Here is a 21,585-nt window from a genome sequence, read left to right as displayed (position 1 = left end):
GTAGTGGTTGATCAAGTGGTTTCTATTGCAAAAACCACTAGGTAGAGGATGAGAGTAGTGAGCGACTTGATCGCTGTGTCACCGAAGCTTGACTTAATGGAGCAAATGTAATGGCTAGTGGTCTCTTTGGGATTCCTGCAATGCCCCAACTGACTTTTTCAAATGGTTAAAAACCTTTTCTACGAGAAAAGTCGAGATATGATAAAGAGATTGTTACTCGAAGGCTGTAAGGAATTTGAATTAGATTTTTTTCCAAAAACACACGTTCTCTTGAATGCATGCATGCAAGCTCGATGCCCTCTTCCCTCATTTCGTTCTTACTTTTTCTTTTTACATTTCTTTGATCCTCTCTCTCTCTCTCTCTCTCTCTCTCTCTCTCTCTCTCCCTATTGTTTCTCAAGCACGAGACATTGATCGCATTTGCATCAACCTCTTGTGATCTCATGGTTTTCCTGTGACGACCGATGCACTTTCAGCTCAACTTTGGACCAATCCTGCGATTTACATCTCGGCTCTCAACAGCCAAAACCCAGGAACTCTGGTAAACAAAACAACATCGCCAGCTTCCTTCTTGTTTTTTTCTGAAGTTATTTACTTTATTCTTTTTCTTAATAATTTTGTGTATCTGTTTCTACAGACAAGTGGTGGTGCTCTGTTGATTATTCCAGACAGGTCCACTGCAACAGCGGTTAATGTAGAACTGGACATGATAAGGGAGCTCAAGGCCAATATGCTGCTATATACACCCCAGCTCGAGTTGGCCCCGCCCAATGTGTGCATTCCTTGGCAAAACATTGCCACCAAGATTTAATGTTCCTCTTCTTTGTTTACATTTACCTTTTTAAATAAAAAAATCATGCCATTGCGATCAATCTCTTTATTTCACTTCATTATCAATGAAGGTGAGAACTTCTGTAAAGTCGGATTTGATTTTAGTTTCAAGTGTCATGAATGTGATTGTGGGTATCAAAAATTATAATAGTATATTGCTAAACCCTTTATTAGTCTCTACCCAAGTTAATTGAGAAACTAGAAAGTTTCAAGCGGATATGCATTATTGGTACTTAATTTATAACATGTTAAAAATTTTTTTTGCTATATTTAATTCTTATGAAAAATGAGTAATTTATTAAAGCTCATATAACAAAATAATTCTCTATATCTAGTAAATTGAAAAGCATTTTTATATTTATAATTTTTTTTAATGAGGATAAATAATAATATTTTCAGCTATCATTTTGGATTCTACTTACATTCCTTTGATTAATTTTGATTCTAATTTATTTTTTATTATAAACATATATTTCTATAATAACTAATTTTAATGAATATAGGTAATAATAAAGTATATATATCAGAGAGGAGGGGATGAAAATACCAATAAAATACTAAAACATGGATTTGAAAACTAATTTACTAAGCCTTCTGAGCAGGGGTTTAGGGTTTAACTTGTGTGATGCTGAGCATTAAATGGCAATTGAATTGATATAAAATTAGGTTTCAATACTAAGCAACTTAAAAGCATGAGTAAGATAAGAAGCAAGCACCCAAATACAATCACTAATAAAACATCTAAAGTTTGTCAAGTCAAGTATAATAGCAAGCTCAAACTTCTACTCACTAGTGCTGACTTATGGAGAAAGTGGTGGTGGAATATGAATGGGATCAAAAGGGGTGTGATAAAATTTTAATAAAGAAATATTAAACACCAGTTTAGAATTATTTTTGCAAAATTTATGTAATTTATAATTTCTACTTATTTTGAAGTTCTAAAGTTACCATGCAAAGGTAAATCTATATTGGTCTAGAGGGGCTAACAACTTTATGTAATGGCACATATCACAAAGTTCTTGGAATTTATAATAAAGCTGGTAATAAAAATGCTAGCCATAGTATATGATTCTCAGTCTTGAGTTGTTACAATGGCCTCATCTGTATAACTTGGTAATATGAAAATTTAATTGGAACTTTTATCAAAGTCAATCTTCTAACCTCTATATTAACTAGTCTAGCATAACCTGGTAAAAGAAAGGTAATAATAATGGTAACTACTCCCACACTTTTTGGCAGCAAATGCAATGACGACCATGATTAATGGAAATGCATATAGACTAGCCCTGAAGTACACCTTCATACTCTGACCAAATTACCCAAAGTTTTGGCCTTCCTCCAAGGAATGAATTTTCAAAAGTTTCGATGACTTTTTTGTCGACTTTTGAATTTAAATTTACTCTGATACAATCTGATTTAGTCAAACATAATCTTGAAATTTGAGAATCAAATTTGTTATGAAAACAAAGTTTGTACTTGGATTCTTAGTTGGGCCTTAAGATCTAAAACAAGATGCCTCACCAACAAAAATAGCATCCAATTGTACACAACACTGTGACAATTTTACAACTTGCTGACAGCCATGGCTCAGGTACTATTCACGCTTGTAGTACTTCTCCACCTAAGTATTCAGGTGATCTTCAAATTGGGGACCTTGCTCAGGTCATGTGTTCTTGGGCCCAGTCTTGGAGAAGTACTACAAACGTGAATAGTTTCTGAGCCATGGCTGTTCTTCATCCATTCTATACGGGGCTTTAGCTGTTGCTATTGGCATTCTTTGCACTCTGACTTCCATTCGCATTAAAAATTTCCCAACCATAGATTTTCCCTTGATTGAATGGGTATTAGCTGCCTCCACGATGTAATAGTCTGAATGCCATCAACCTTGTTGGTTACACCAACTTTGACACCATATTTTGAGATTAGATACATGAAATCATTAGTGGAAATTTTAGGCCAGCTTGCAATCTGTAATTGTACGAAGGCAAAAAGAAGAAGAAAAAATCCATGTAAGAAGTGTATAAATGAACCACTTTTTCACTGTCATAATCATGTGTGTCCGACTGAGGAGCATGGGACTGAACTTACATCACTCCCCCATGGTCCGCCATTCTTCGCCATCATTAATGGTGGTGATGATGATCCACAATCACCACCAACAATATTTTCGAGAATTATTTGATCTTACTATATATTACCTGAGTTGCTTCCACTTTAGAGAGAAAATCAAATTCTCCAACGATCCTTTTCCTCCGAACCCTATGCAACAGTTTTCTTGCTCGTTTCCTCTTGTAGGCTCCAAAACTAGCTGGAACTCGACACACTTTGCAAAGCCTGGATTTAAAGAAAGTAAAGAAAACAGAGAATGCTTGTATCGACTTTCAGAGTACCAAGTCGAAAGCTGCTTCTGGATTTTCCCGATAGAAACCATTCTGTTGCGTGACATGATCAAGCTCCTCTATCCACACGGCAGCACAAATCTCCGCTGGTACGAGCTAAAACCATTGCAAAACTCGTTACAAGAATATTCGGAAGGGAAGGCCACTTTAAGAATCATGGCCGGATTGTTTGGGTGTGGCGGATGCACTCTCCAAAGTCCGACGTAGTGGAGTTTCCCCGGGTGATGTGTCATTGGATTTTCCAAGAAAGACGCATCGCTGGAGAAGCTGGGGATGCTAAGCTGAGTTTGATTTATGGTCTACTAATTTTCACTGATTTAAACAGTAACGTCTCCTCCCTAGAAGCCTGTCGCGAGAAATATCTGATTGTTCTGGAACCCAAGAGAAGTGCGTCATCCAAGACGGTGTATCCTGGGGAAAAGGTAACAAAACTTTGAGCTAAAGTTTCTCTCCAGGTTTGCGTGGAGGACACGTACGGATTCGATGGAGAGAGTTCAGCCTGATTCTTGCGTGAGCTATCTTCTTCTCTGTTTTGCTTTTGCGATAATTCTTCCACTAGTTATAGATTATGACAGACACAGCACATCGAGCGAACAAAAAAGAGGAGAAAATATTTCCCGTTTCTCACAAGTGTGAGGTCTCCTTGTATGTACCAAAGACTCTACGTCATGTTTTTTATTGTGGAAGTTTCCATCTAAAACAATCAAAGGATTGGCTTGTAAGAACTTGTGAGTATGTATCCATTCGTAAAATCTACGATTTGGAACGTGAGTGAGACCTGGTCAGGTCAAAATAGTTTTACCTTAATTTTTTTCGTAATTTAGAAACGTAACCAGATTGGCAATTGAGACTACGCGTGTTTTTGGAGAGTTTTTAATCTCTGACTTTGAGACTTGCCACAGTATATAAACCCCACACTCTTAGACTTATCATCGTTCGCCCCTCTTCCTGAATCGAAGTTTCTGAAGAACAATCTTCTTTTGAGATCTCGAGCGATGGAGTCCAAGAAGTTGATGCTGGTGGTAATGATCCTAGGCGCTGCCGCCGCGAATGTGTTTGTGAGCGCTGCCGACCCCGATCCGCTGCGAGATTTCGAGGGGTCGGGAGCTCTTAGCGATTTCGTGCTGCGAGATGTGTTCAAGAATGGCGTCGTGAGCAATGGACCCGGTGGCGTTCGCGCAGCAATCAACACGACACTGTTCCCAGGAATCACGTGCTTTTCTTAACTCTTTGCCTCTGGAGATCCCAATCGAGGTTTTCCTTGGTTTTCTTTGCAGGTCTCAAGGGATAACTTATGTACACTTTAACATGGTTCCCTGTGGAGTCAATCTCCCACACACGCACCCTCGAGCTTCCGAGCTCCTCACCATGATCTCTGGCGGGCCACTTCAAGTTGGATTCGTGGATACAGCTGGTAGGAAAATAAGATTCTCTCTCTCTCGATCTTATAAAGAACATATGGGGTGATTTTCCAGGAGTACCACGCATCAACCTCTTGAACCCGGGCGATATCACGATATTCCCGCGGGGAACGATGCACTTTGAGATCAACGTCGGGACCAAGCCTGCGTTTTACATCTCGGCTCTCAACAGCCAAAACCCAGGAACTCTGGTAAACAAAAAACTTATCTCGGCTTTTCTCTTAACGTTTTAGTGATGTGTGTGTGTAGACAAGTGGTGGTGCTCTCTTGATGATCCCGGACAGGTCCGCTGCAACTGCGCTCAACGTAGGGCTGGACGTGATCCGGAAGCTCAAGGCCAATATGCTGCCATATACGCCCCGGCTCGAGTTGGCCCCGCCCGCTGTGTGCGTTCCCGGCCGAGACATCACCACCAAGATTTAAGGTCCATTTACATTGTCCACTGTACCTTGACTTGTTTGGCTGTAGTGTGCTGTTAACACTTATATTTAAAGGCTGACTTTATTTCGAAGCAAGAAAATGCTCGTCTCGTGCTGCTGGACGGCAGGGCAGCTGCCTAACACCGACTACCTAGGGGCTGGCGTAACCCTCTACCTAAGAGGGAGCGCTGTGGATGAGGGTAGTGAGTGACTTGATCGCTGTATCACTAAAGCTTGACTTAATGGAGCGGATGTAATGGCTAGTGGTCTCTTTGGGATTCTTGCAATGCCCCAACTAACTTTTCAAATGGTTAAAAACCTTTTCTACGAGAAAAGTCGAGATATGATAAAGAGATTGTTACTGGGATAAGTCTTCGAAGGCTGTAAGGAATTTGAATTAAGAAATTTTCCTAAAGCACACGTTCTCTTGAATGCATGCATGCAAACTCCATGCCCTCTTCCCTCATTTCGTTCTTACCTTTTCTTTTTACATCTCTCTCTCTCTCTCTCTCTCTCTCTCTTCTCCCATTGTTTCTCAAGCACGAGACATTGATCGCATTTCGATACTTTTTTTCTTTACCGTTGGATTTCAAGAAGCTTTGTTGGCAGTGATGATCTTGGGTGCTTGAATGTGTTAGTCGCTGCCGATCCCGATCCACTGCGAGATTTCGCAAGGTAGGGAGCTCTTAGCGATTTCGTGCTACGAGATGTTAATGGGGATGTTCGCAATAGACCCCGTGGTGTTCGTGCTGCAATCAACACGACAATCTTCCCAGGAATCACGTATTCTTTTTTCAGTTCTCAAAACTCATGGCTTGTTCTTTCGTTTGTTTCTATGAAGGTCTCAAGGTGTCCACATTCATATGGTTCCTTGGGGAGTCAATGTCCCACACACGCACCCTCGAGCTTCGGAGCTCCTGACCATGGTCTCCGTTGGGCCACTTCAAGTTGGCTTCGTTGATACAGGCGGTAGGAAATAAGACCGATCTCTCGATCTTGATCTCGTAAAGTTCATTGAATACTACGTGATTTTCCAGAAGTACCACGCATCAACCTCTTGTACCCAGGCGATCTCACAGTTTTCCTGTGACGAATGATGTACTTTCAGCTCAACGTTGGGACCAAGCCTGCGATTTACATCTCGGCTCTCAACAGGAATTCTGGTAAAGAAAACAACATCGCCAGCTTCCTTGCTTTTTTCTGAAGTTATTTATGTTATTCTTTTTTCTTAATAATTTTGTGTATCTGTTTCTACAGACAAGTGGTGGTGCTCTGTTGATGATTCCGGACAGGTCCATTGAGACAGTGCTTAACGTAGAACTGGACATGATAAGGGAGCTCAAAAGGCCAATATGCTGCCATATACACCCCAGCTTGAGTTGGCCCCGCCTAGTGTGTGTGATCCCGGCTGAGACATTGCCACCAAGATTTAATGTTCCAAGCTTTTGTTCTTTGTTTATATTTACCTTTTTTTGAAAATAAAATCATGCCAATTGGCACAAAGGGGAGAATAATGGTGTTTCTGCTGTGATCAATCTCTTTCTTTCACTTTATTGTCTTCAATGAAGGTGAGAACTTTTGTAGAGTCAAATTTGATATTAGTTTTAAGTGTCATGAATGTGACTATGGGTATCAAAAGTTATTTATCAAATATTAAAAGTTTGTCGAATGTGATTGTGGGTATCCAAAATTATTTGTTGGTAAGTCTTTTTAAATATTCATCTTTTAAGTATTACTAGACCTTTTATCAATAGCTAGTTGATAAATTAAAGGTTCCAAAAAAGGGGATAGGTTGAGTATGCATTGTTAGTACTTAATTTATAACATATTAAAAAAAATTTTATGCTATATTTAATTCTTATACGAAATAAGTAATTTTTTAAAGCTCATATACCAAAATAATTCTCTATATCTTGTAAATTGGAAAGCATTTTTACATTTATATGAGTATAAATAATAATATTTTCAGCTATCATTTTGGATTCTACTTATCTTACCTTCCTTTAATTACTTTTGATTTTAATTTATTTTTTATTATAAAAAATATTTTTATAATAAATTTTAGTTAGCATAACTAATTTTAATGAATATAGGTAATAATAAAAATTATATATCATATGTCACAAGCTCATCATTGAGAGCAGGGGATGAAACTACCAATAAAATACTAAAACAATAAAAAGAAAAATTGGATTTAAAAACTAATTTACTAATTCTAGATGCCCACTATATATGCTGAGCAGGGGTTTAGGGTTTGATTTGTGCCCTGATCCTATGTAAAAGATGCCAAACATATTTAATATCTTTTGAAGCATCAAATGGCAATTAAATTGATGAAGGATTAGGTTTCAATGATGGAAATTAGTAAGCAACTTAGAAGCATGAGTAAGATAAGAAGCAAGCACCTAAATACAATCACTAATAAAATATCTAATGTTTGTGATATTAGTATTTCAAATCAAGTATCTCAAACTCCTACTCACTAGTGCTGACTTGTGGAGAAAGTGGGGTGGAATATGAACGAGATCAAAAGGGGTGTGATAAAATTTTAATAAAGAAATATTAAACACCAGTTTAGAATTATTTTTGCAAAATTTATGTAATTTATAATTATTTCTACTTATTTAGAAGTCCTAAAGGAAATATGCAAAAATAAATCTATATTGGTCTAGAATGGCCAACAACTTTATGCAATATCAATATCACAAAGTTCTTGGACAATTTTAATAAAGCTGGCAATAAAAATGCTAATCATAGCATATGATTCTCAGTCTTGAGTTGTTAAAATGGCCTCATCTGTATAACTTGGTAATATGAAAATTTAATTGGAACTTTTATCAAAGTCAATCTTCTAACCTCTATATTAACTAGTCTAGCATAACCTGGTAAAGGAAAGGTAATAATAATGGTAACTACTCCCTTTTTGGCAGCAAATGCAATGACGACCATGATTAATGGAAATGCATATAGACTAGCCCTGAAGTACACCTTCATACTCTGACCAAATTACCCAAAGTTTTGGCCTTCCTCCAAGGAATGAATTTTCAAAAGTTTTGATGACTTTTTTGTCGACTTTGAATTTAAATTTATACAATCTGATTTAGTCAAACATAATCTTGAAATTTGAGAATCAAATTTGTTATGAAAACAAAGTTTGTACTTGGATTCTTAGTTGGGCCTTAAGATCTAAAACAAGATGCCTCACCAACAAAAATAGCATCCAATTGTACACAACACTGTGACAATTTTACAACTTGCTGACAGCCATGGCTCAGGTACTATTCACGCTTGTAGTACTTCTCCACCTAAGTATTCAGGTGATCTTCAAATTGGGGACCTTGCTCAGGTCATGTGTTCTTGGGCCCAGTCTTGGAGAAGTACTACAAACGTGAATAGTTTCTGAGCCATGGCTGTTCTTCATCCATTCTATACGGGGCTTTAGCTGTTGCTATTGGCATTCTTTGCACTCTGACTTCCATTCGCATTAAAAATTTCCCAACCATAGATTTTCCCTTGATTGAATGGGTATTAGCTGCCTCCACGATGTAATAGTCTGAATGCCATCAACCTTGTTGGTTACACCAACTTTGACACCATATTTTGAGATTAGATACATGAAATCATTAGTGGAAGTTTTAGGCCAGCTTGCAATCTGTAATTGTACGAAGGCAAAAAGAAGAAAAAAAAATCCATGTAAGAAGCGTATAAATGAACCACTTTTTCACTGTCATAATCATGTGTGTCCGACTGAGGAGCATGGGACTGAACTTACATCACTCCCCCATGGTCCGCCATTCTTCGCCATCATTAATGGTGGTGATGATGATCCACAATCACCACCAACAATATTTTCGAGAATTATTTGATCTTACTATATATTACCTGAGCTGCTTCCACTTTAGAGCAAAACCTTCACGGAGACTTCCTGGTGTTCTACGACCATAGATGGCTGGAAAGAGAAAATCAAATTCTCCAACGATCCTTTTCATGCAAACCCTATGCAACAGTTTTCTTGCTCGTTTCCTCTTGTAGGCTCCAAAACTAGCTGGAACTTGACACACTTTGCAAAGTGATCACCTGGATTTAAAGAAAGTAAAGGAAACAGAGAATGCTTGTATCGACTTTCAGAGTACCAAGTCGAAAGCTGCTTCTAGATTTTCTCGATAGAAACCTGACATGAACCACGGGAATATTCTAAGAATATTCCATGGCCTGTGCTGTAATGCCTTAAGGGTTGGGAGGTTGGCCTAGGGTTCGCTCTCTTGTTCGTTTCATTGGTATCGGAGCAGCACGTTCTTTTAGGGATGGTGGGTGAGCAAGATATTGATCCTGATGAGGAGTATGGCGTTAGTGAGGATAGCCATGACGATACAGAAGAGACTCTTGATGATGTCGTTCTGCGGCAAGGACGCCAGATTTCTGCAGTTCAGAGCGACATAAAGGAGGTTAAGGATTCTGTCAATCTCATCAAGGATTGGGTTGAATCAATCTCATGTCCATGATTACCATTGGTACGTCAAGCATGCCAAGGATTATGGTATCGTGGAATGGAAATCATCACCGAATGTTTGTGATAGTCAAGAGGTTGATTCTTGGTTGGAATTGTGGGAAAGTTGTTGGTCTCATAATCCTTGTGAGGATAAGGTGAAGATAGATTTCTTTGTGACGAAGCTTACGGGCCATGCTTCTTCATGGTGAAAGAATTACATCAAAGTTAATCCGATGCCGACTTCTTGGACTGATTTGACAAAGGTTTTCCGCGCTTTGTTTGTCAAGAAGTTTGAAGAGGTTGATCTCGTGAATCAGTTGTTAGAGATCCAGCAGGGGACTTTGGATTTGGATGCATATGCCCGCAAGTTCCGTGATCTTTGCCTTAGTCTCACGGGCACCTACAATGAGCTGCTAAAGGTGCAATGTTTCATCAAAGGATTGAGCTCGGTGGATGTGTAGCAAAAGGTCAAGAAGAATTTTCTAGCAACATTGACTGATGCTATCACTAAGGCTCAGATCTTTTCACCCGAACCGTCAGTCAACTTGGTCAACTCTGGTCAACGAAATAGTCCACGGAGTAGTCAACGTGATGACCAGCTTGCTAATTCTTCATATTCGGGGAAGAAATGGTCATTATTCCGTTGTGGCTCGAAGCATGAAGATGGCAGTGAAGCTAAGAAACTTTGTTTGGACCAGCGACAGAAAGACAAGGCGGAGGGCAATTGTTTTCGTTGCCATAGAGCTGGACATCAGAGCAAGGATTGTTCTGAAGGGGTCAATGAATGATAAGGTGACTGTGGTGGAAATTATAAGCAATGATGTGAGTGATAGTGCTTTTGGGGCCGTATTGCTTCAAGTTAGGCATTCTCTTGCCTTTATGAGCCACAAGTTTCATGTCACACAGCAAAATTGACCTACTCAAGAATGGCAACATTATCTATATGGATCGGACTTCCATGTAGTTTCAAATCATCAGTCTCTCCAGATGTGGATCTTCGAGGCTGTAGCGCATGCGATCATGGGATGAGATTTGGATATACTGTCACCGTGGATCCTTGGAACCTTGGGGGATAAATGGGGATAAATGGGGATAAAATAGTCACTAAGGGCTCTCTCATCAAGCAATTGCCCCTTTTCCAGTTGGCTTAAGGGGAGAGAGATAAGGTGCGCTACAGTTGGTATTGGAGCAAATGGCACGGGTTCGATTCCCATTGATTAGTGGCTACTTAAAAATATAATATACCCTTGAGCAAGGTATATTCCTACCCCTAAATTTGAAATCGTACGTATTGGGCATCCATGCATATGTCCTTCCTCTTGTGTGGAGTATCCACGGACGAAGGTATCCACCGTGGGACTGCGGTACGGGTGGATGACTAGTTGCCTCACATGGAATAGCTGGTCTACACAATGGAAGGATTGGTAGATTGAGTGTGGAAATGGAGGTGCATATGTCCTTCCTCTTGTGTGGAGTATCCACGGACGAAGGTATCCACCGTGGGACTGCGGTACGGGTGGATGACTAGTTGGCTCACATGGAATAGCTGGTCTACACAATGGAAGGATTGGTAGATTGAGTGTGGAAATGGAGGTGCTAGTTTCCCTTGGCTCAGTAGGGGTTGTTAGTCAATAGTCAATGAGGGCTCAGTAGGGGTTGTTAGTCAATAGTCAATGAGGACATTGACATCTCTGAAGGGGGGGTGAGTGTAGCGCATGCGATCATGGGATGAGATTTGGATATACATGGGATGAGATTTGGATATACTGTCACCGTGGATCCTTGGAACCTTGGGGGATAAATGGGGATAAAATAGCCACTAAGGGCTCTCTCATCAAGCAATTGCCCCTTTTCCAGTTGGCTTAAGGGGAGAGAGATAAGGTGCACTACAGAGGCCGCCTTGCTCGTTGGCAAGAGTTCCTGCAGGAAATGTCTGTTAAGATCCGGTACAAGCATGGAGGTGACAATAAGGTGGCTGATGCGTTATCCAGGATGGTAAATTCTATCTCATTCGTGAAGTTATCCAGTGATCTCTTGGATGAGCTTAAGGAGTTTGTTGACTTCGACTCCTTTATCACTGATATTCGCGCGAAGGTTTTGTTGAGGGACGCCTCTACAGATTTAAAGGGTGACAAGTTTGCGTCATTCGAAATACAAGATGGAATCCTGGTGAAGAAGGGACGTGTAGTGGTTCCTCGTGTTGACAAACTCATCAAACGGATTTTGGTTGAGTGTCATGATGTGCCAAGTGCTGGGCATCCGGGGGTATTGAGAACGTATATGTTGGTGAAGAGGCATTTCTTTTGGCCTGGGATGAAGTCAAATGTTGAGAAGTACGTATGTGGTTGCTTGACCTGCCAGGCGGTCAAAGTTGATCATCAGAAGCTCGCTGGCCTCTATCATCCTTTACGTGTACCCGAGAATAAGTGGGATAGCATCTCGATGGACTTTATCACTGGTTTGCCCAAAACCTTTCGAGGAAATGATGCTATTTGGGTTGTTGTGGATCGTTTGACGAAGATGGCTCACTTCTTCCCTGTGAAGACAACGATAAAAGCTTCTGAACTTGCTCAGTTGTTTGTAGACCGGTTATTCAGTCTCTATGGTTTGCCGGGTGACATTGTGAGTGATCGGGATCCTAAGTTCACGTCCAAGTTTTGGCAAACGGTCTTTGAAAAACTAGAGACTAAACTGAGCATGAGTAGTGGTGAGCATCCACAATCTGATGGGTAGACAGAGCGCATGAATCAGCTATTAGAAGATATGCTACGGTCTTTTGTGGGAAACTTGACTCGACAAGGAGTATGGGAAAAATACTTGCCTTTGCTTCAATTTGCTCACAATAGCGCTCATCAATCGGCTATTGGCATGTCTCCTTTTATGGTGATGTATGGCTATGAGCCTAGGTCTCCTGTGAGTTTGAATTTGGCTTTGGTTCGGGTTCTTCATGCTTGTGATTTCCTGGAGGATATGCAAGACAAGCTTGAGTTGGCAAAATTGAACATGAGGCAAGCTCAAGAACGAGACAAAAAATTGGCTGATGAGCATCGTCGTCATCAAGAGTACAAAGTTGGTGACAAAGTTTTCCTTAAGCTGTCGGATGCACAACAATCTCTAAAAGGAAGTGGTAGTGCTAAGTTGTCCCCACGGTATTGTGGGCCTTGGACAATTTTACAGCGTGTGGGGGATCTTGCATACACTTTGGATTTGCCAGTTAGTTCGAAGATTCATCCAACGTTCCATGTGAGCAAGCTTAAAGTGTATTTGCACTCTGGTGATATTGTGGATCAGTCCATCATCCAGGTTCCAGAGATTGATGCAGAGAAGGCTGGTCCGGCCAATATTCTTGCTCAAAGATTGGTGAAAACACGCCGGAAAACAACTAGGGAGTTGTTAGTTCAGTGGAATGGTTATTCCATGGACGAAGCTACATGGGAAATTGAGGATGACATGAAGAGAGTGTTTCTGAGTTTTGGTTATGACTTGGATGACATTCCTGAGGAAGGGGAGAATTGAGTTCTATAGCCGTATTGCTATATGATTTGAGCCGTTTTTTTCCATGACCGTATTGTCATGTGAGAAAGCCGTATTGCTTTCTTTCTTTCATGGCTGTTTGTCGCGACGTTGGTGTTGCCGTTTGCACATCTTTTCTCCATGGCCGTATTGCATTGGACTCCCTTCATTTAGGCTCGTTTAGCTTCTCAAGGCTACCATATGTGGCTGGGTCATGAGGGAGGGGAAAATGACACGAACCACAGGAATATTCCAAGAATATTCTATGGCATGTGGGATTTAAGGCCATAACGCCTTAAGGGTTGGGAGGTTGGCCTAGGGTTCGCTCTCTTGTTCGTTTCAAAACCATTCTGTTGTGTGACCTGATCAAGCTCCTCTATCCACCCGACAGCACAAATCTCCAAGAAATTCACTGGTATGAGCTAAAACCATTGCAAAACTCACAAAACCCTCCGCGTTACAAGAATATTCGAAAGGGAAGGGCACTTTAAGAATCATGGCACTTCTTTGGATGTGGCGGATGTGCTCTCCAAAGTCCGACGTAGTGGAGTTTCTCCGGGTGATCTGTCATTGGATTTTGTAAGAAAGATCCATCGCTGGAGTGTTAACACTCTGTATTCAACTGTATATGGATAGTACATATACATGGAACCACATGCCACATCATCTCTACCTTTAACACTCCCATCCAAGTCTGAATCTAAGCCTGAATCCTGTCTAGTTAGTCTGAGATGATGAGCATGGAGAGTTGATAAGAAAATATATGAAAAACTCATCAACTACCCAAAACTTGGTTCTTGGTCTCAGTGTTTTATTTCGGCCGTCAAAAAGCCATTTGAAATGGTTTTTTGGCAGAGAAAATGTTAAGCTATAATACAAATTAGTGCCATTTGAAAAATCAATTGCTGTTAGTGGCCGAGCTAACAATTTCTTTAAGTAGCCTAAAATCAACAATATCAATGTTAGTAATAACCCTGACAACTTGAATATGCATCGAATCACCATTGAATCTTTTCTCCGGCAGGGTTAAAGGTTCAAAAGTTATGCTTAATTAAACGGTCATAATTATTCAAAATGCCAAAAAGTAGCTTTGAATAAAACCCTGCTTGGTCTTGAACTTGCTTGCACACTCTTTACTCCTTGCTATGGCTTCAATCTTGCCACTAGCATGTGGTCTTGGCTATGAACTGCCACGCTCTCACTTCTACTGCTACCAGGCACTTGAATCTCCATAAGCATCCTTCCCAATTGCTGGAAATTCCTGCAAAGAATTGTTATGCAATGTTCTTGAATCTTGTTTGATCCAATTTTTGATGTGGGTTGCTGAAATCTCTCAAGCTCCCACTGGCTTTATGCTCCGCTTGCTATTGCTTGCTGCTCAGCGCCTCTGCACGGCCTGGTGCCTTGATGCAATGCCTCAAGCATCTAGCGCATCTAACAAAAGCTTCAAGCATTGCAAAAAGAGTGATTGCAATCAGGAGGCTCATCTTCCTCCTCGTCACTGGCCTCCTAGCCAGCAAGTGCCATGCCGGAGCCAATTGCTCCAATACCATGTTAGCAGCGGAGAGACACACACAAGGAGGAAGAACTTTCTCTCTCTGTATTCAATTGTATATAGATGATACATATACATGGAACTACTGCCACGTGGGCATAACTACATGCCACATCATCTCTACCTCTAACATGGAGAAGCTGCTAAGCTGAGATTGATCTGTGGTCTAATTTTCACTGATTCAGCAACGTCTCCTTGTCGTGAGAAAAATCTGATTGTTCTAGAACTCAAGAGAAGTGCGTCATCCAAGACAGTGTATCCTGGGGAAAAGGTAAAGCTAAAGTTTCTCTCCAGGTTTGCGTGGAGGAGTTCAGCCCGATTCTTGCGTAGCTTTCTTTTTCTCTGTTTGCTTTCGCAATACTTCTTCCACTTGTTATAGATTATGAAAGACACAGCACATCGAGCGAACAAAAATAAGGAGAAAATATTTCCCGTATCTCACAAGTGTGAGGTCCCCTTGTATGTACCAAAAACTCTACGACATGTTTTTTCTTGTGGAAGTTTCCATCTAAAACAATCAAAGGATTGGTTTGCAAGAACTTGTGAGTATGTATGCATTCGTAAATGGCGGATTTGGAACTGGTCAGGTCAAAATAGTTTTACCTTATTTTTTTTCGTAAAGAAAAGATTTAGAAACGTAACCGGTAGCTTGAAGAGTTTTTAATCTCTGACTTTGAGACTTGCCACAGTATATAAACCCCACACTCTTAGACTTATCATCGTTCGCCCCTCTTCCTGAATCGAAGTTTCTGAAGAACAATCTTCTTTTGAGATCTCGAGCGATGGAGTCCAAGAAGTTGATGCTGGTGGTAATGATCCTGGGCGCACGTGCTTTTCTTAACTCTTTGCCTCTGGAGATCCCAATCGAGGTTTTCCTTGGTTTTCTTTGCAGGTCTCAAGGGATAACTTATGTACACTTTAACATGGTTCCCTGTGGAGTCAATCTCCCACACACGCACCCTCGAGCTTCCGAGCTCCTCACCATGATCTCTGGCGGGCCACTTCAAGTTGGATTCGTGGATACAGCTGGTAGGAAAATAAGATTCTCTCTCTCGATCTTATAAAGAACATATGGGGTGATTTTCCAGGAGTACCACGCATCAACCTCTTGAACCCGGGCGATATCACGATATTCCCACGGGGGAACGATGCACTTTGAGATCAACGTCGGGACCAAGCCTGCGTTTTACATCTCGGCTCTCAACAGCCAAAACCCAGGAACTCTGGTAAACAAAAAACTTATCTCGGCTTTTCTCTTAACGTTTTTCTGATGTGTGTGTAGACAAGTGGTGGTGCTCTCTTGATGATCCCGGACAGGTCCGCTGCAAATGCGCTCAACGTAGGGCTGGACGTGATCCGGAAGCTCAAGGCCAATATGCTGCCATATACGCCCCGGCTCGAGTTGGCCCCACCCGCCGTGTGCGTTCCCGGCCGAGACATCACCACCAAGATTTAAGGTCCTTTGTTTACATTGACCACTGTAACTAAAGTGATCCATCCTTGACTTGTTTGGCTTTTTGATGGGAACACTTATATTTAAAGGCTGACTTTGTTTCGAAGCAAGAGAATGGTCGCGTCCAAGTCTCGTACCTACTGATTTCATTGCAGCGAATTGCTTGGGTAGTGGTTGATCAAGTGGTTTCTATTGCAAAAACCACTAGGTAGAGGATGAGAGTAGTGAGCGACTTGATCGCTGTGTCACCGAAGCTTGACTTAATGGAGCAAATGTAATGGCTAGTGGTCCGTTGGGATTCCTGCAATGCCCCAACTGACTTTTTCAAATGGTTAAAAACCTTTTCTACGAGAAAAGTCGAGATATGTTACTCGAAGGCTGTAAGGAATTTGAATTAGATTTTTTTCCAAAAACACACGTTCTCTTGAATGCATGCATGCAAGCTCGATGCCCTCTTCCCTCATTTCGTTCTTACTTTTCCTTTTTACATCTCTCTCTCTCTCTCTCTCTCTCTCTCTCTTCCTATTGTTTCTCAAGCACAACGAGACATTGATCGCATTTGGATACTTTTTTTCTTTACCGTTGGATTTCAAGAAGCTTTGTTGGCAGTGGTGATCTTGGGTGCTTGAATGTGTTAGTCGCGGCCAATCCCGATCCACTGCGAGATTTCGCGGGGTAGGGAGCTCTTTGCGATTTCGTGCTACGAGATGTTAAGAGGGATGTTCGCAATAGACCCGGTGGTGTTCGTGGCTGCAATCAACACGACAATCTTAGGAATCACGTATTCTTTTCTCAGTTCTCAAAACTCATGGCTTGTTCTTTCGTTTGTTTCTACGAAGGTCTCAAGGATTAACTTATGTCCAGTTTCATGTGGTTCCTTGTGGAGTCAATGTCCCACACACGCATCCTCGAGGTTCGGAGCACTCGACCATGGTCTCCGGTGGTCGTTGGCTTCGAGCTTCAAGTTGGCTTCGTTGATACACGCGGTAGGAAATAAGACCGATCTCTCGATCTTGATCTCGTAAAGATCTTTGAATACGATGTGATTTTCCAGAAGTATCACGCATTAACCTTTTGTACCCAGGCGATCTCATGGTTTTCCTGTGACGAACGATGCACTTTCAGCTCAACGTTGGGACCAAGCCTGCGATTTACATCTCGGCTCTGAACAGCCAAAACCCAGGAACTCTGGTAAACAAAACAACATCGCCAGCTTCCTTCTTACTTTTTTTCTGAAGTTATTTACGTTATTCTTTTTTCATAATAGTTTTTGTGTGTCTGTTTCTACAGACAAGTGGTGGTGCTCTGTTGATGATTCCCAACAGGTCCACTGCGACAGCGCTTAACGTAGAACTGGACATGATAAGGGAGCTCAAGGCCAATATGCTGCCATACACACCCCAGCTCGAGTTGGCCCCGCCCAGTGTGTGCGTTCGACATCGCCACCAAGATTTAATGTTCCAGGCTTTTCTTCTTTGTTTACATTAAAAAAATACCATGCCAATTCGCACAAAGGGGAGCATGGTGGTGTTTCTGTTGCGATCAATCTCTTTCTTTCACTTCATTGTCAATGAAGGTGAGAACAGTCAAACTTAATCTTAGTTTATGTTTTAGCTTAAATTGGTATCATGTCTTCAAGTGGACAACCAAGGACAAGTTTGTGAAGCCATGCAACTATTAGGAACGAAGATTTCAGGCCAGCTAACACTGCTTGTAAAAGAAGTACTTTTTGCCACTATAGTTAACGCTTTGAGCGCCAAATAAAAAAACCTAGTACCTGATTGATCCACGACGAACATCTTGCCTCACGCGTTGTAACGTATTTGTTCCAGTGCTGCCAAAGGAGCCAAAAGCTTATTAGTCTCCCACACCATGAGGAAACAAAGACCTCACCAAAGACGTCGAGAGAAAATAGAACCGATATCCCCCTGTGTGGATCGCAAAGTTTCAAGGGCGCTGATTTCAATTCAGAGCCCAGCAACAGGGAACGCAGCCGCGACCTGAATTGGAACCAGCACCACCGAAACCTGCAATCCTTGGCTGCTGCAAAAACAAGCACAGGGACGGATTTTTATACACGGAGAGGCCACTGCAAATCGGCAAAAGAAAAAGAGATGTCTCCATACCACTGGCAGATGACAACATGCTCGCCTCCCGCTGCTAAACTCGCGTCCGGCAACTCGCTCGAAAGCTTTGGTGGGAGTGTCGCCATGTCATTCCAGAATGTCGACACACTGTACGTGCAGGGCGAGATGGTCCCCCTTTAAAAGTCGGATATCTGTATAGTGTAAACATCACATTAGCAAAGAAACAAGAGAATCACTAGGTAGAAAAACAGAGAGGGGACAGGCACAGATTACCAGAAAGCTTTTCGAGGCTGGAGTTCCGAATATGTGTACCGCCTCTGAGAGCCAAATGAAAGAGAATGTCAGTGCCCATAATAAAAACTAGGAGAGGCATTTTTCACCGTCCCAATGCTGCCTCGTGAAACAAGCCCCGGAACAGCTCAACTGTCTCGCATAGATCCAGGATGATCCTACAACGTAATGCTAGTGCCCCTTTTTGTCGATGCAAGCAAACATCTTTTTTATATCCCGTTGTCTGCCAAAGAGAAGCTGTAATCAAGAGAAAATCTCCTCTTAGAAAAGAAACGGACGCTTACCTAATAAGTCTCGTCACGGTGAGCGGAGCTTTTGACCTCGTTTGTGCTGCTCGTAAAAGGTCGCAGCACCCAAAGCTTCCGCTCGCTGGCTGGTTCGCTGGCTTGGAAGTTAATTTTCTGGCTTTTAACACCCCCACCTGAGATAACGTAAGTCTCCGTACCGCATCCTTTTGTTATCTTTTCCAACTTTAAAAATTCTTTTTCTTGATGAACCAGTCATACCTGTGAAAGCAAAGTGCTAGACAAAAGTGTGCACTGGATGTGTACCTCTAGAGTCCCAATCATCGGGCCCCCTTGACCGGTTCTTCCCTTTCCAATGGCGGGTAGCTGCAAATATGAAAGTTAATAAGACCAAGCCAATCATCCAACCGAGACAAACCAAACGCGAAGAAAAAAACTGGAGTAGCGTTTACCCGTCCATTTCCTAGCATAAGGAAAAGACCGAGTCATCAATTCCCCATACTAAAAAAAATGTAAGGAGCGGTAGCGGCCTTCCTAGAAAGAAAAAGAGAGCTCTGGAGTCAACTCCTAGGCACAGAAAAAAGTGTGAAATGGAGAGAATGAAAGAACAGCACCATGAATGGACAAACAGCGTTCTTGTTGCCTTTTCGCGGCCACAAAACATCCCTGTAGCGATCGAATCAGCAGATGTGTAATCAGAAGAAAGAATTCAAAGGTATGAAGCCTCTCACCTTTTTGATCTCGCTGATCACGACCAGTTGAGTGCTGAGTTCTTAAAATCGTCTTAGACTTTTCCCGCCCCATCTCTTGCCATCTAAGACCATAGAGTTCTTCATGAGATGAATCCTTGCACAGCTTTGCTTCAGGATCTTCACACGGTATTTCGCAGTCCCGGCTCCGCTGCTAGTTTGTTCTGAGAAAGGTTTCCCGGAATGAGTCTCGAGGATTCGGAGCCTTTGAAGCAACTGGCAGAGGACTTCTCGAACCTCCTAGATAATGGCCAGGCCTTCAGTGACGTTGCATTTGCAATCGACGGGAGGCACGTCTATGCTCACAAGTGTGTCCTGGCTGCTCGGAGTCGATTCTTCCGGATGGTGCTGACTAGCAATGGACCAACGCAAGCCCCCCTGGTTATGCCGGTCTCGGCAGTCGGCCACGACGCCTTCATGCTCACGTTGCGATTTCTCTACAGTGGTCAGCTATGTTTGCTACCTTCGAATTCTCAGCCTGACAGAGGGTGCAAGGAAAGCTCTTGTTGGCATTCACAATGTAGAGCCGCGGTCGACTTCGCGCTGGAAGCCCTTCATGCCGCTCAAATGTTTGGCATTGACGAGCTCTCCGTCTTGGTACAGGTCTGTAAGAAAGAGAGAGAGAGAGAAGCCAATGATTTAAGTAATCCAACTTCTTTACCTTTACAACAGAAGGAGCTGGCTGCGATGGCTGAGAAGGCATCGATCGAGGACGCCATGAGAATCCTTGTCACAGCTCGCAAGCAGGACCTGCTCCAACTGTGGTCAGTGTGTTCCAAGCTTATAGCCAAGTCTGGCCTGTCAACGGAAGCGCTAGAGAAACATGTACCGGTGGAGATAGCTGCCGAGATAGAAGCCATCCGACATAAATGTGGCTACTACAATGCCTCCAGAGCCGATTGCAGCGACTCGCTGGACGAGCAACGGACACGGAGGATGCAAAAGGCACTGGATTCGTCGGATGTTGAGCTGGTGAAGCTTCTGGTCATGGAGGAAGGCCTCAGCCTCGACAAAACGTTCGCTCTTCACTATGCTGTCGCGCACTGCAGCCGAAAAGTTGTGAGCATCCTGCTACAGCTCGGAGCCGCCGATGTCAACGCTGTCGATGTCGAAGGAAGGACACCTCTACACATTGCTGGAGAACTCGCTGATCCAGAGATGATAGCGGTTTTGCTCGACCACCATGCGAGCCCACACGTACGTTCTCCAGCAGGAACCACCGCTCTGGACATGGTGCAAAGTCATGTGTTCCAAGCACTGACTTTAGCGTCGGAAGGTGGAGCACCAGCGGACCACAGTAAGCTCAAGCTGTGTCTGGAGCTGCTGCAGACTGCTGAGCCAGTTTCCTCACAAGAGCGTATCGTTCAGGATGAAGGTAACTGCTTGCTAATGGCTCCAGAGCGAAACAACGATTTCTACCCGGCTCCTAAAGGTACACAGTGAGTGAGTAAGCTTTGAGTTAGCGGATGAAATGAAGAGGCTTACCGATATAGTTTGTCAAAGCAGGCAATTCACCGACATGGAGCAGTGACAATGACGAGGTGATCGACCCGATAATACGGCTGGTGGTATCTCACCCACACTATTCTGCTCCTGTCCCGTTCATGAACCCGCACCAACAAGTGTCTCAGCATGACTCCGTATGGTAGCTCCAGAGACCATATACTCACTCCCTCCTGTAAATACAACAGAAATTGATTCTTGCACAGTAGTTGCCAAAGATAGAAGTCCTGTCAAAGAGAAGAAGTTCCGTCACGATAACACGATCGAATTGAAAAAAAAAGAAGCTAGATAGCTACCTCGTCAGAAGACAAACAGTTTCCTTCTTGTTGGCCAATCTTTCGAGAATAAAGCAAGAGATCTGCACTCCAGAAGTCGTAAAAAATTGAAAAGAAACTAAAACGTGAAGCATAAAACTCGCACTTACCCGAGAAGACGACAGCACGCTGACTGACCCACATTCTTCTGAAGAGCCGTCCGAGAGGTAGCTAGCTCTACCCAGCTTTGTTTGCTAGCAGGCTTCCTGTTCTTGATGACTACTTCGAAGCTATCTGGATACGGAACGGCAGAAATGTCCAGACAACGCTAAGAAACAGTTGTAAATTGCCGCGGACAACGAACCTTCTCCGCAGC

General features: G+C 42.4%; 2 protein-coding genes and 2 long non-coding RNA genes across 8 annotated transcripts; 3 read left to right on the top strand and 1 right to left on the bottom strand.

The window, feature by feature from the left end:
* Positions 1 to 4,183: 4,183 nt before the first annotated feature.
* LOC9632764 (germin-like protein 5-1) lies at positions 4,184 to 5,158 on the top strand. The gene is made up of 4 exons (XM_024673992.1): positions 4,184 to 4,443; positions 4,508 to 4,644; positions 4,706 to 4,842; positions 4,901 to 5,158. The coding sequence occupies exons 1-4, from the start codon at positions 4,226 to 4,228 to the stop codon at positions 5,072 to 5,074; spliced, it is 666 nt and encodes a 221-aa protein (XP_024529760.1). The 5' UTR covers positions 4,184 to 4,225; the 3' UTR covers positions 5,075 to 5,158.
* Positions 5,159 to 5,838: 680 nt separating this feature from the next.
* On the top strand, positions 5,839 to 15,770 carry LOC9642708. The gene is made up of 3 exons (XR_002992355.1): positions 5,839 to 5,853; positions 15,520 to 15,656; positions 15,716 to 15,770. It is a non-coding gene; the product is annotated as an uncharacterized LOC9642708 (long non-coding RNA).
* A 1,891-nt stretch (positions 15,771 to 17,661) lies between these two features.
* On the bottom strand, positions 17,662 to 19,548 carry LOC112350657. Of its 3 annotated transcripts, XR_002993854.1 has the most exons (10): positions 19,435 to 19,548; positions 19,318 to 19,369; positions 19,122 to 19,237; positions 18,965 to 19,069; positions 18,743 to 18,909; positions 18,548 to 18,681; positions 18,441 to 18,484; positions 18,207 to 18,358; positions 17,974 to 18,123; positions 17,662 to 17,914 (listed from the first exon to the last, which is right to left on the bottom strand). It is a non-coding gene; the product is annotated as an uncharacterized LOC112350657 (long non-coding RNA). The 3 variants fall into 3 exon arrangements; XR_002993851.1 differs by lacking the exon at positions 19,435 to 19,548 and having other exon boundaries at positions 18,743 to 18,879; positions 19,318 to 19,361; XR_002993843.1 differs by lacking the exon at positions 19,435 to 19,548 and having other exon boundaries at positions 19,156 to 19,237; positions 19,318 to 19,361.
* Positions 19,245 to 21,318, top strand: LOC9642707 (regulatory protein NPR5). 3 transcript variants are annotated; one of them, XM_024687179.1, is made up of 3 exons: positions 19,245 to 20,055; positions 20,125 to 20,895; positions 20,959 to 21,015. In XM_024687179.1, the coding sequence occupies exons 1-2, from the start codon at positions 19,636 to 19,638 to the stop codon at positions 20,893 to 20,895; spliced, it is 1,191 nt and encodes a 396-aa protein (XP_024542947.1). In that variant the 5' UTR covers positions 19,245 to 19,635; the 3' UTR covers positions 20,959 to 21,015. The 3 variants fall into 3 exon arrangements, with proteins under 3 accessions (XP_024542947.1, XP_024542884.1, XP_002961253.2); XM_024687116.1 differs by having other exon boundaries at positions 20,125 to 20,891; positions 20,959 to 20,996; XM_002961207.2 differs by having other exon boundaries at positions 19,620 to 20,055; positions 20,125 to 20,884; positions 20,959 to 21,318.
* Positions 21,319 to 21,585: the final 267 nt, after the last annotated feature.

Source organism: Selaginella moellendorffii, unplaced genomic scaffold, assembly GCF_000143415.4.
Source record: "Selaginella moellendorffii unplaced genomic scaffold, v1.0 SELMOscaffold_0, whole genome shotgun sequence".
NCBI lineage: Eukaryota > Viridiplantae > Streptophyta > Lycopodiopsida > Selaginellales > Selaginellaceae > Selaginella > Selaginella moellendorffii.
Note: the sequence above shows the minus strand (reverse complement) of the source record. Positions and strands in the feature narration are given on the sequence as shown.

Bases quoted from the DNA above. Each gene is read 5' to 3' on its own strand.
- LOC9632764 (XM_024673992.1), top strand. From the start codon at position 4,226: ATGGAGTCCAAGAAGTTGATGCTGGTGGTAATGATCCTAGGCGCTGCC. The intron at 4,444-4,507 runs GTGCTTTTCTTA...TTTTCTTTGCAG, and splicing joins ACACTGTTCCCAGGAATCAC to GTCTCAAGGGATAACTTATG. The intron at 4,843-4,900 runs GTAAACAAAAAA...GTGTGTGTGTAG, and splicing joins GCCAAAACCCAGGAACTCTG to ACAAGTGGTGGTGCTCTCTT.
- LOC9642707 (XM_002961207.2), top strand. From the start codon at position 19,636: ATGAGTCTCGAGGATTCGGAGCCTTTGAAGCAACTGGCAGAGGACTTC. The intron at 20,056-20,124 runs GTCTGTAAGAAA...CCTTTACAACAG, and splicing joins AGCTCTCCGTCTTGGTACAG to AAGGAGCTGGCTGCGATGGC. The intron at 20,885-20,958 runs GTACACAGTGAG...TTGTCAAAGCAG, and splicing joins TTTCTACCCGGCTCCTAAAG to GCAATTCACCGACATGGAGC.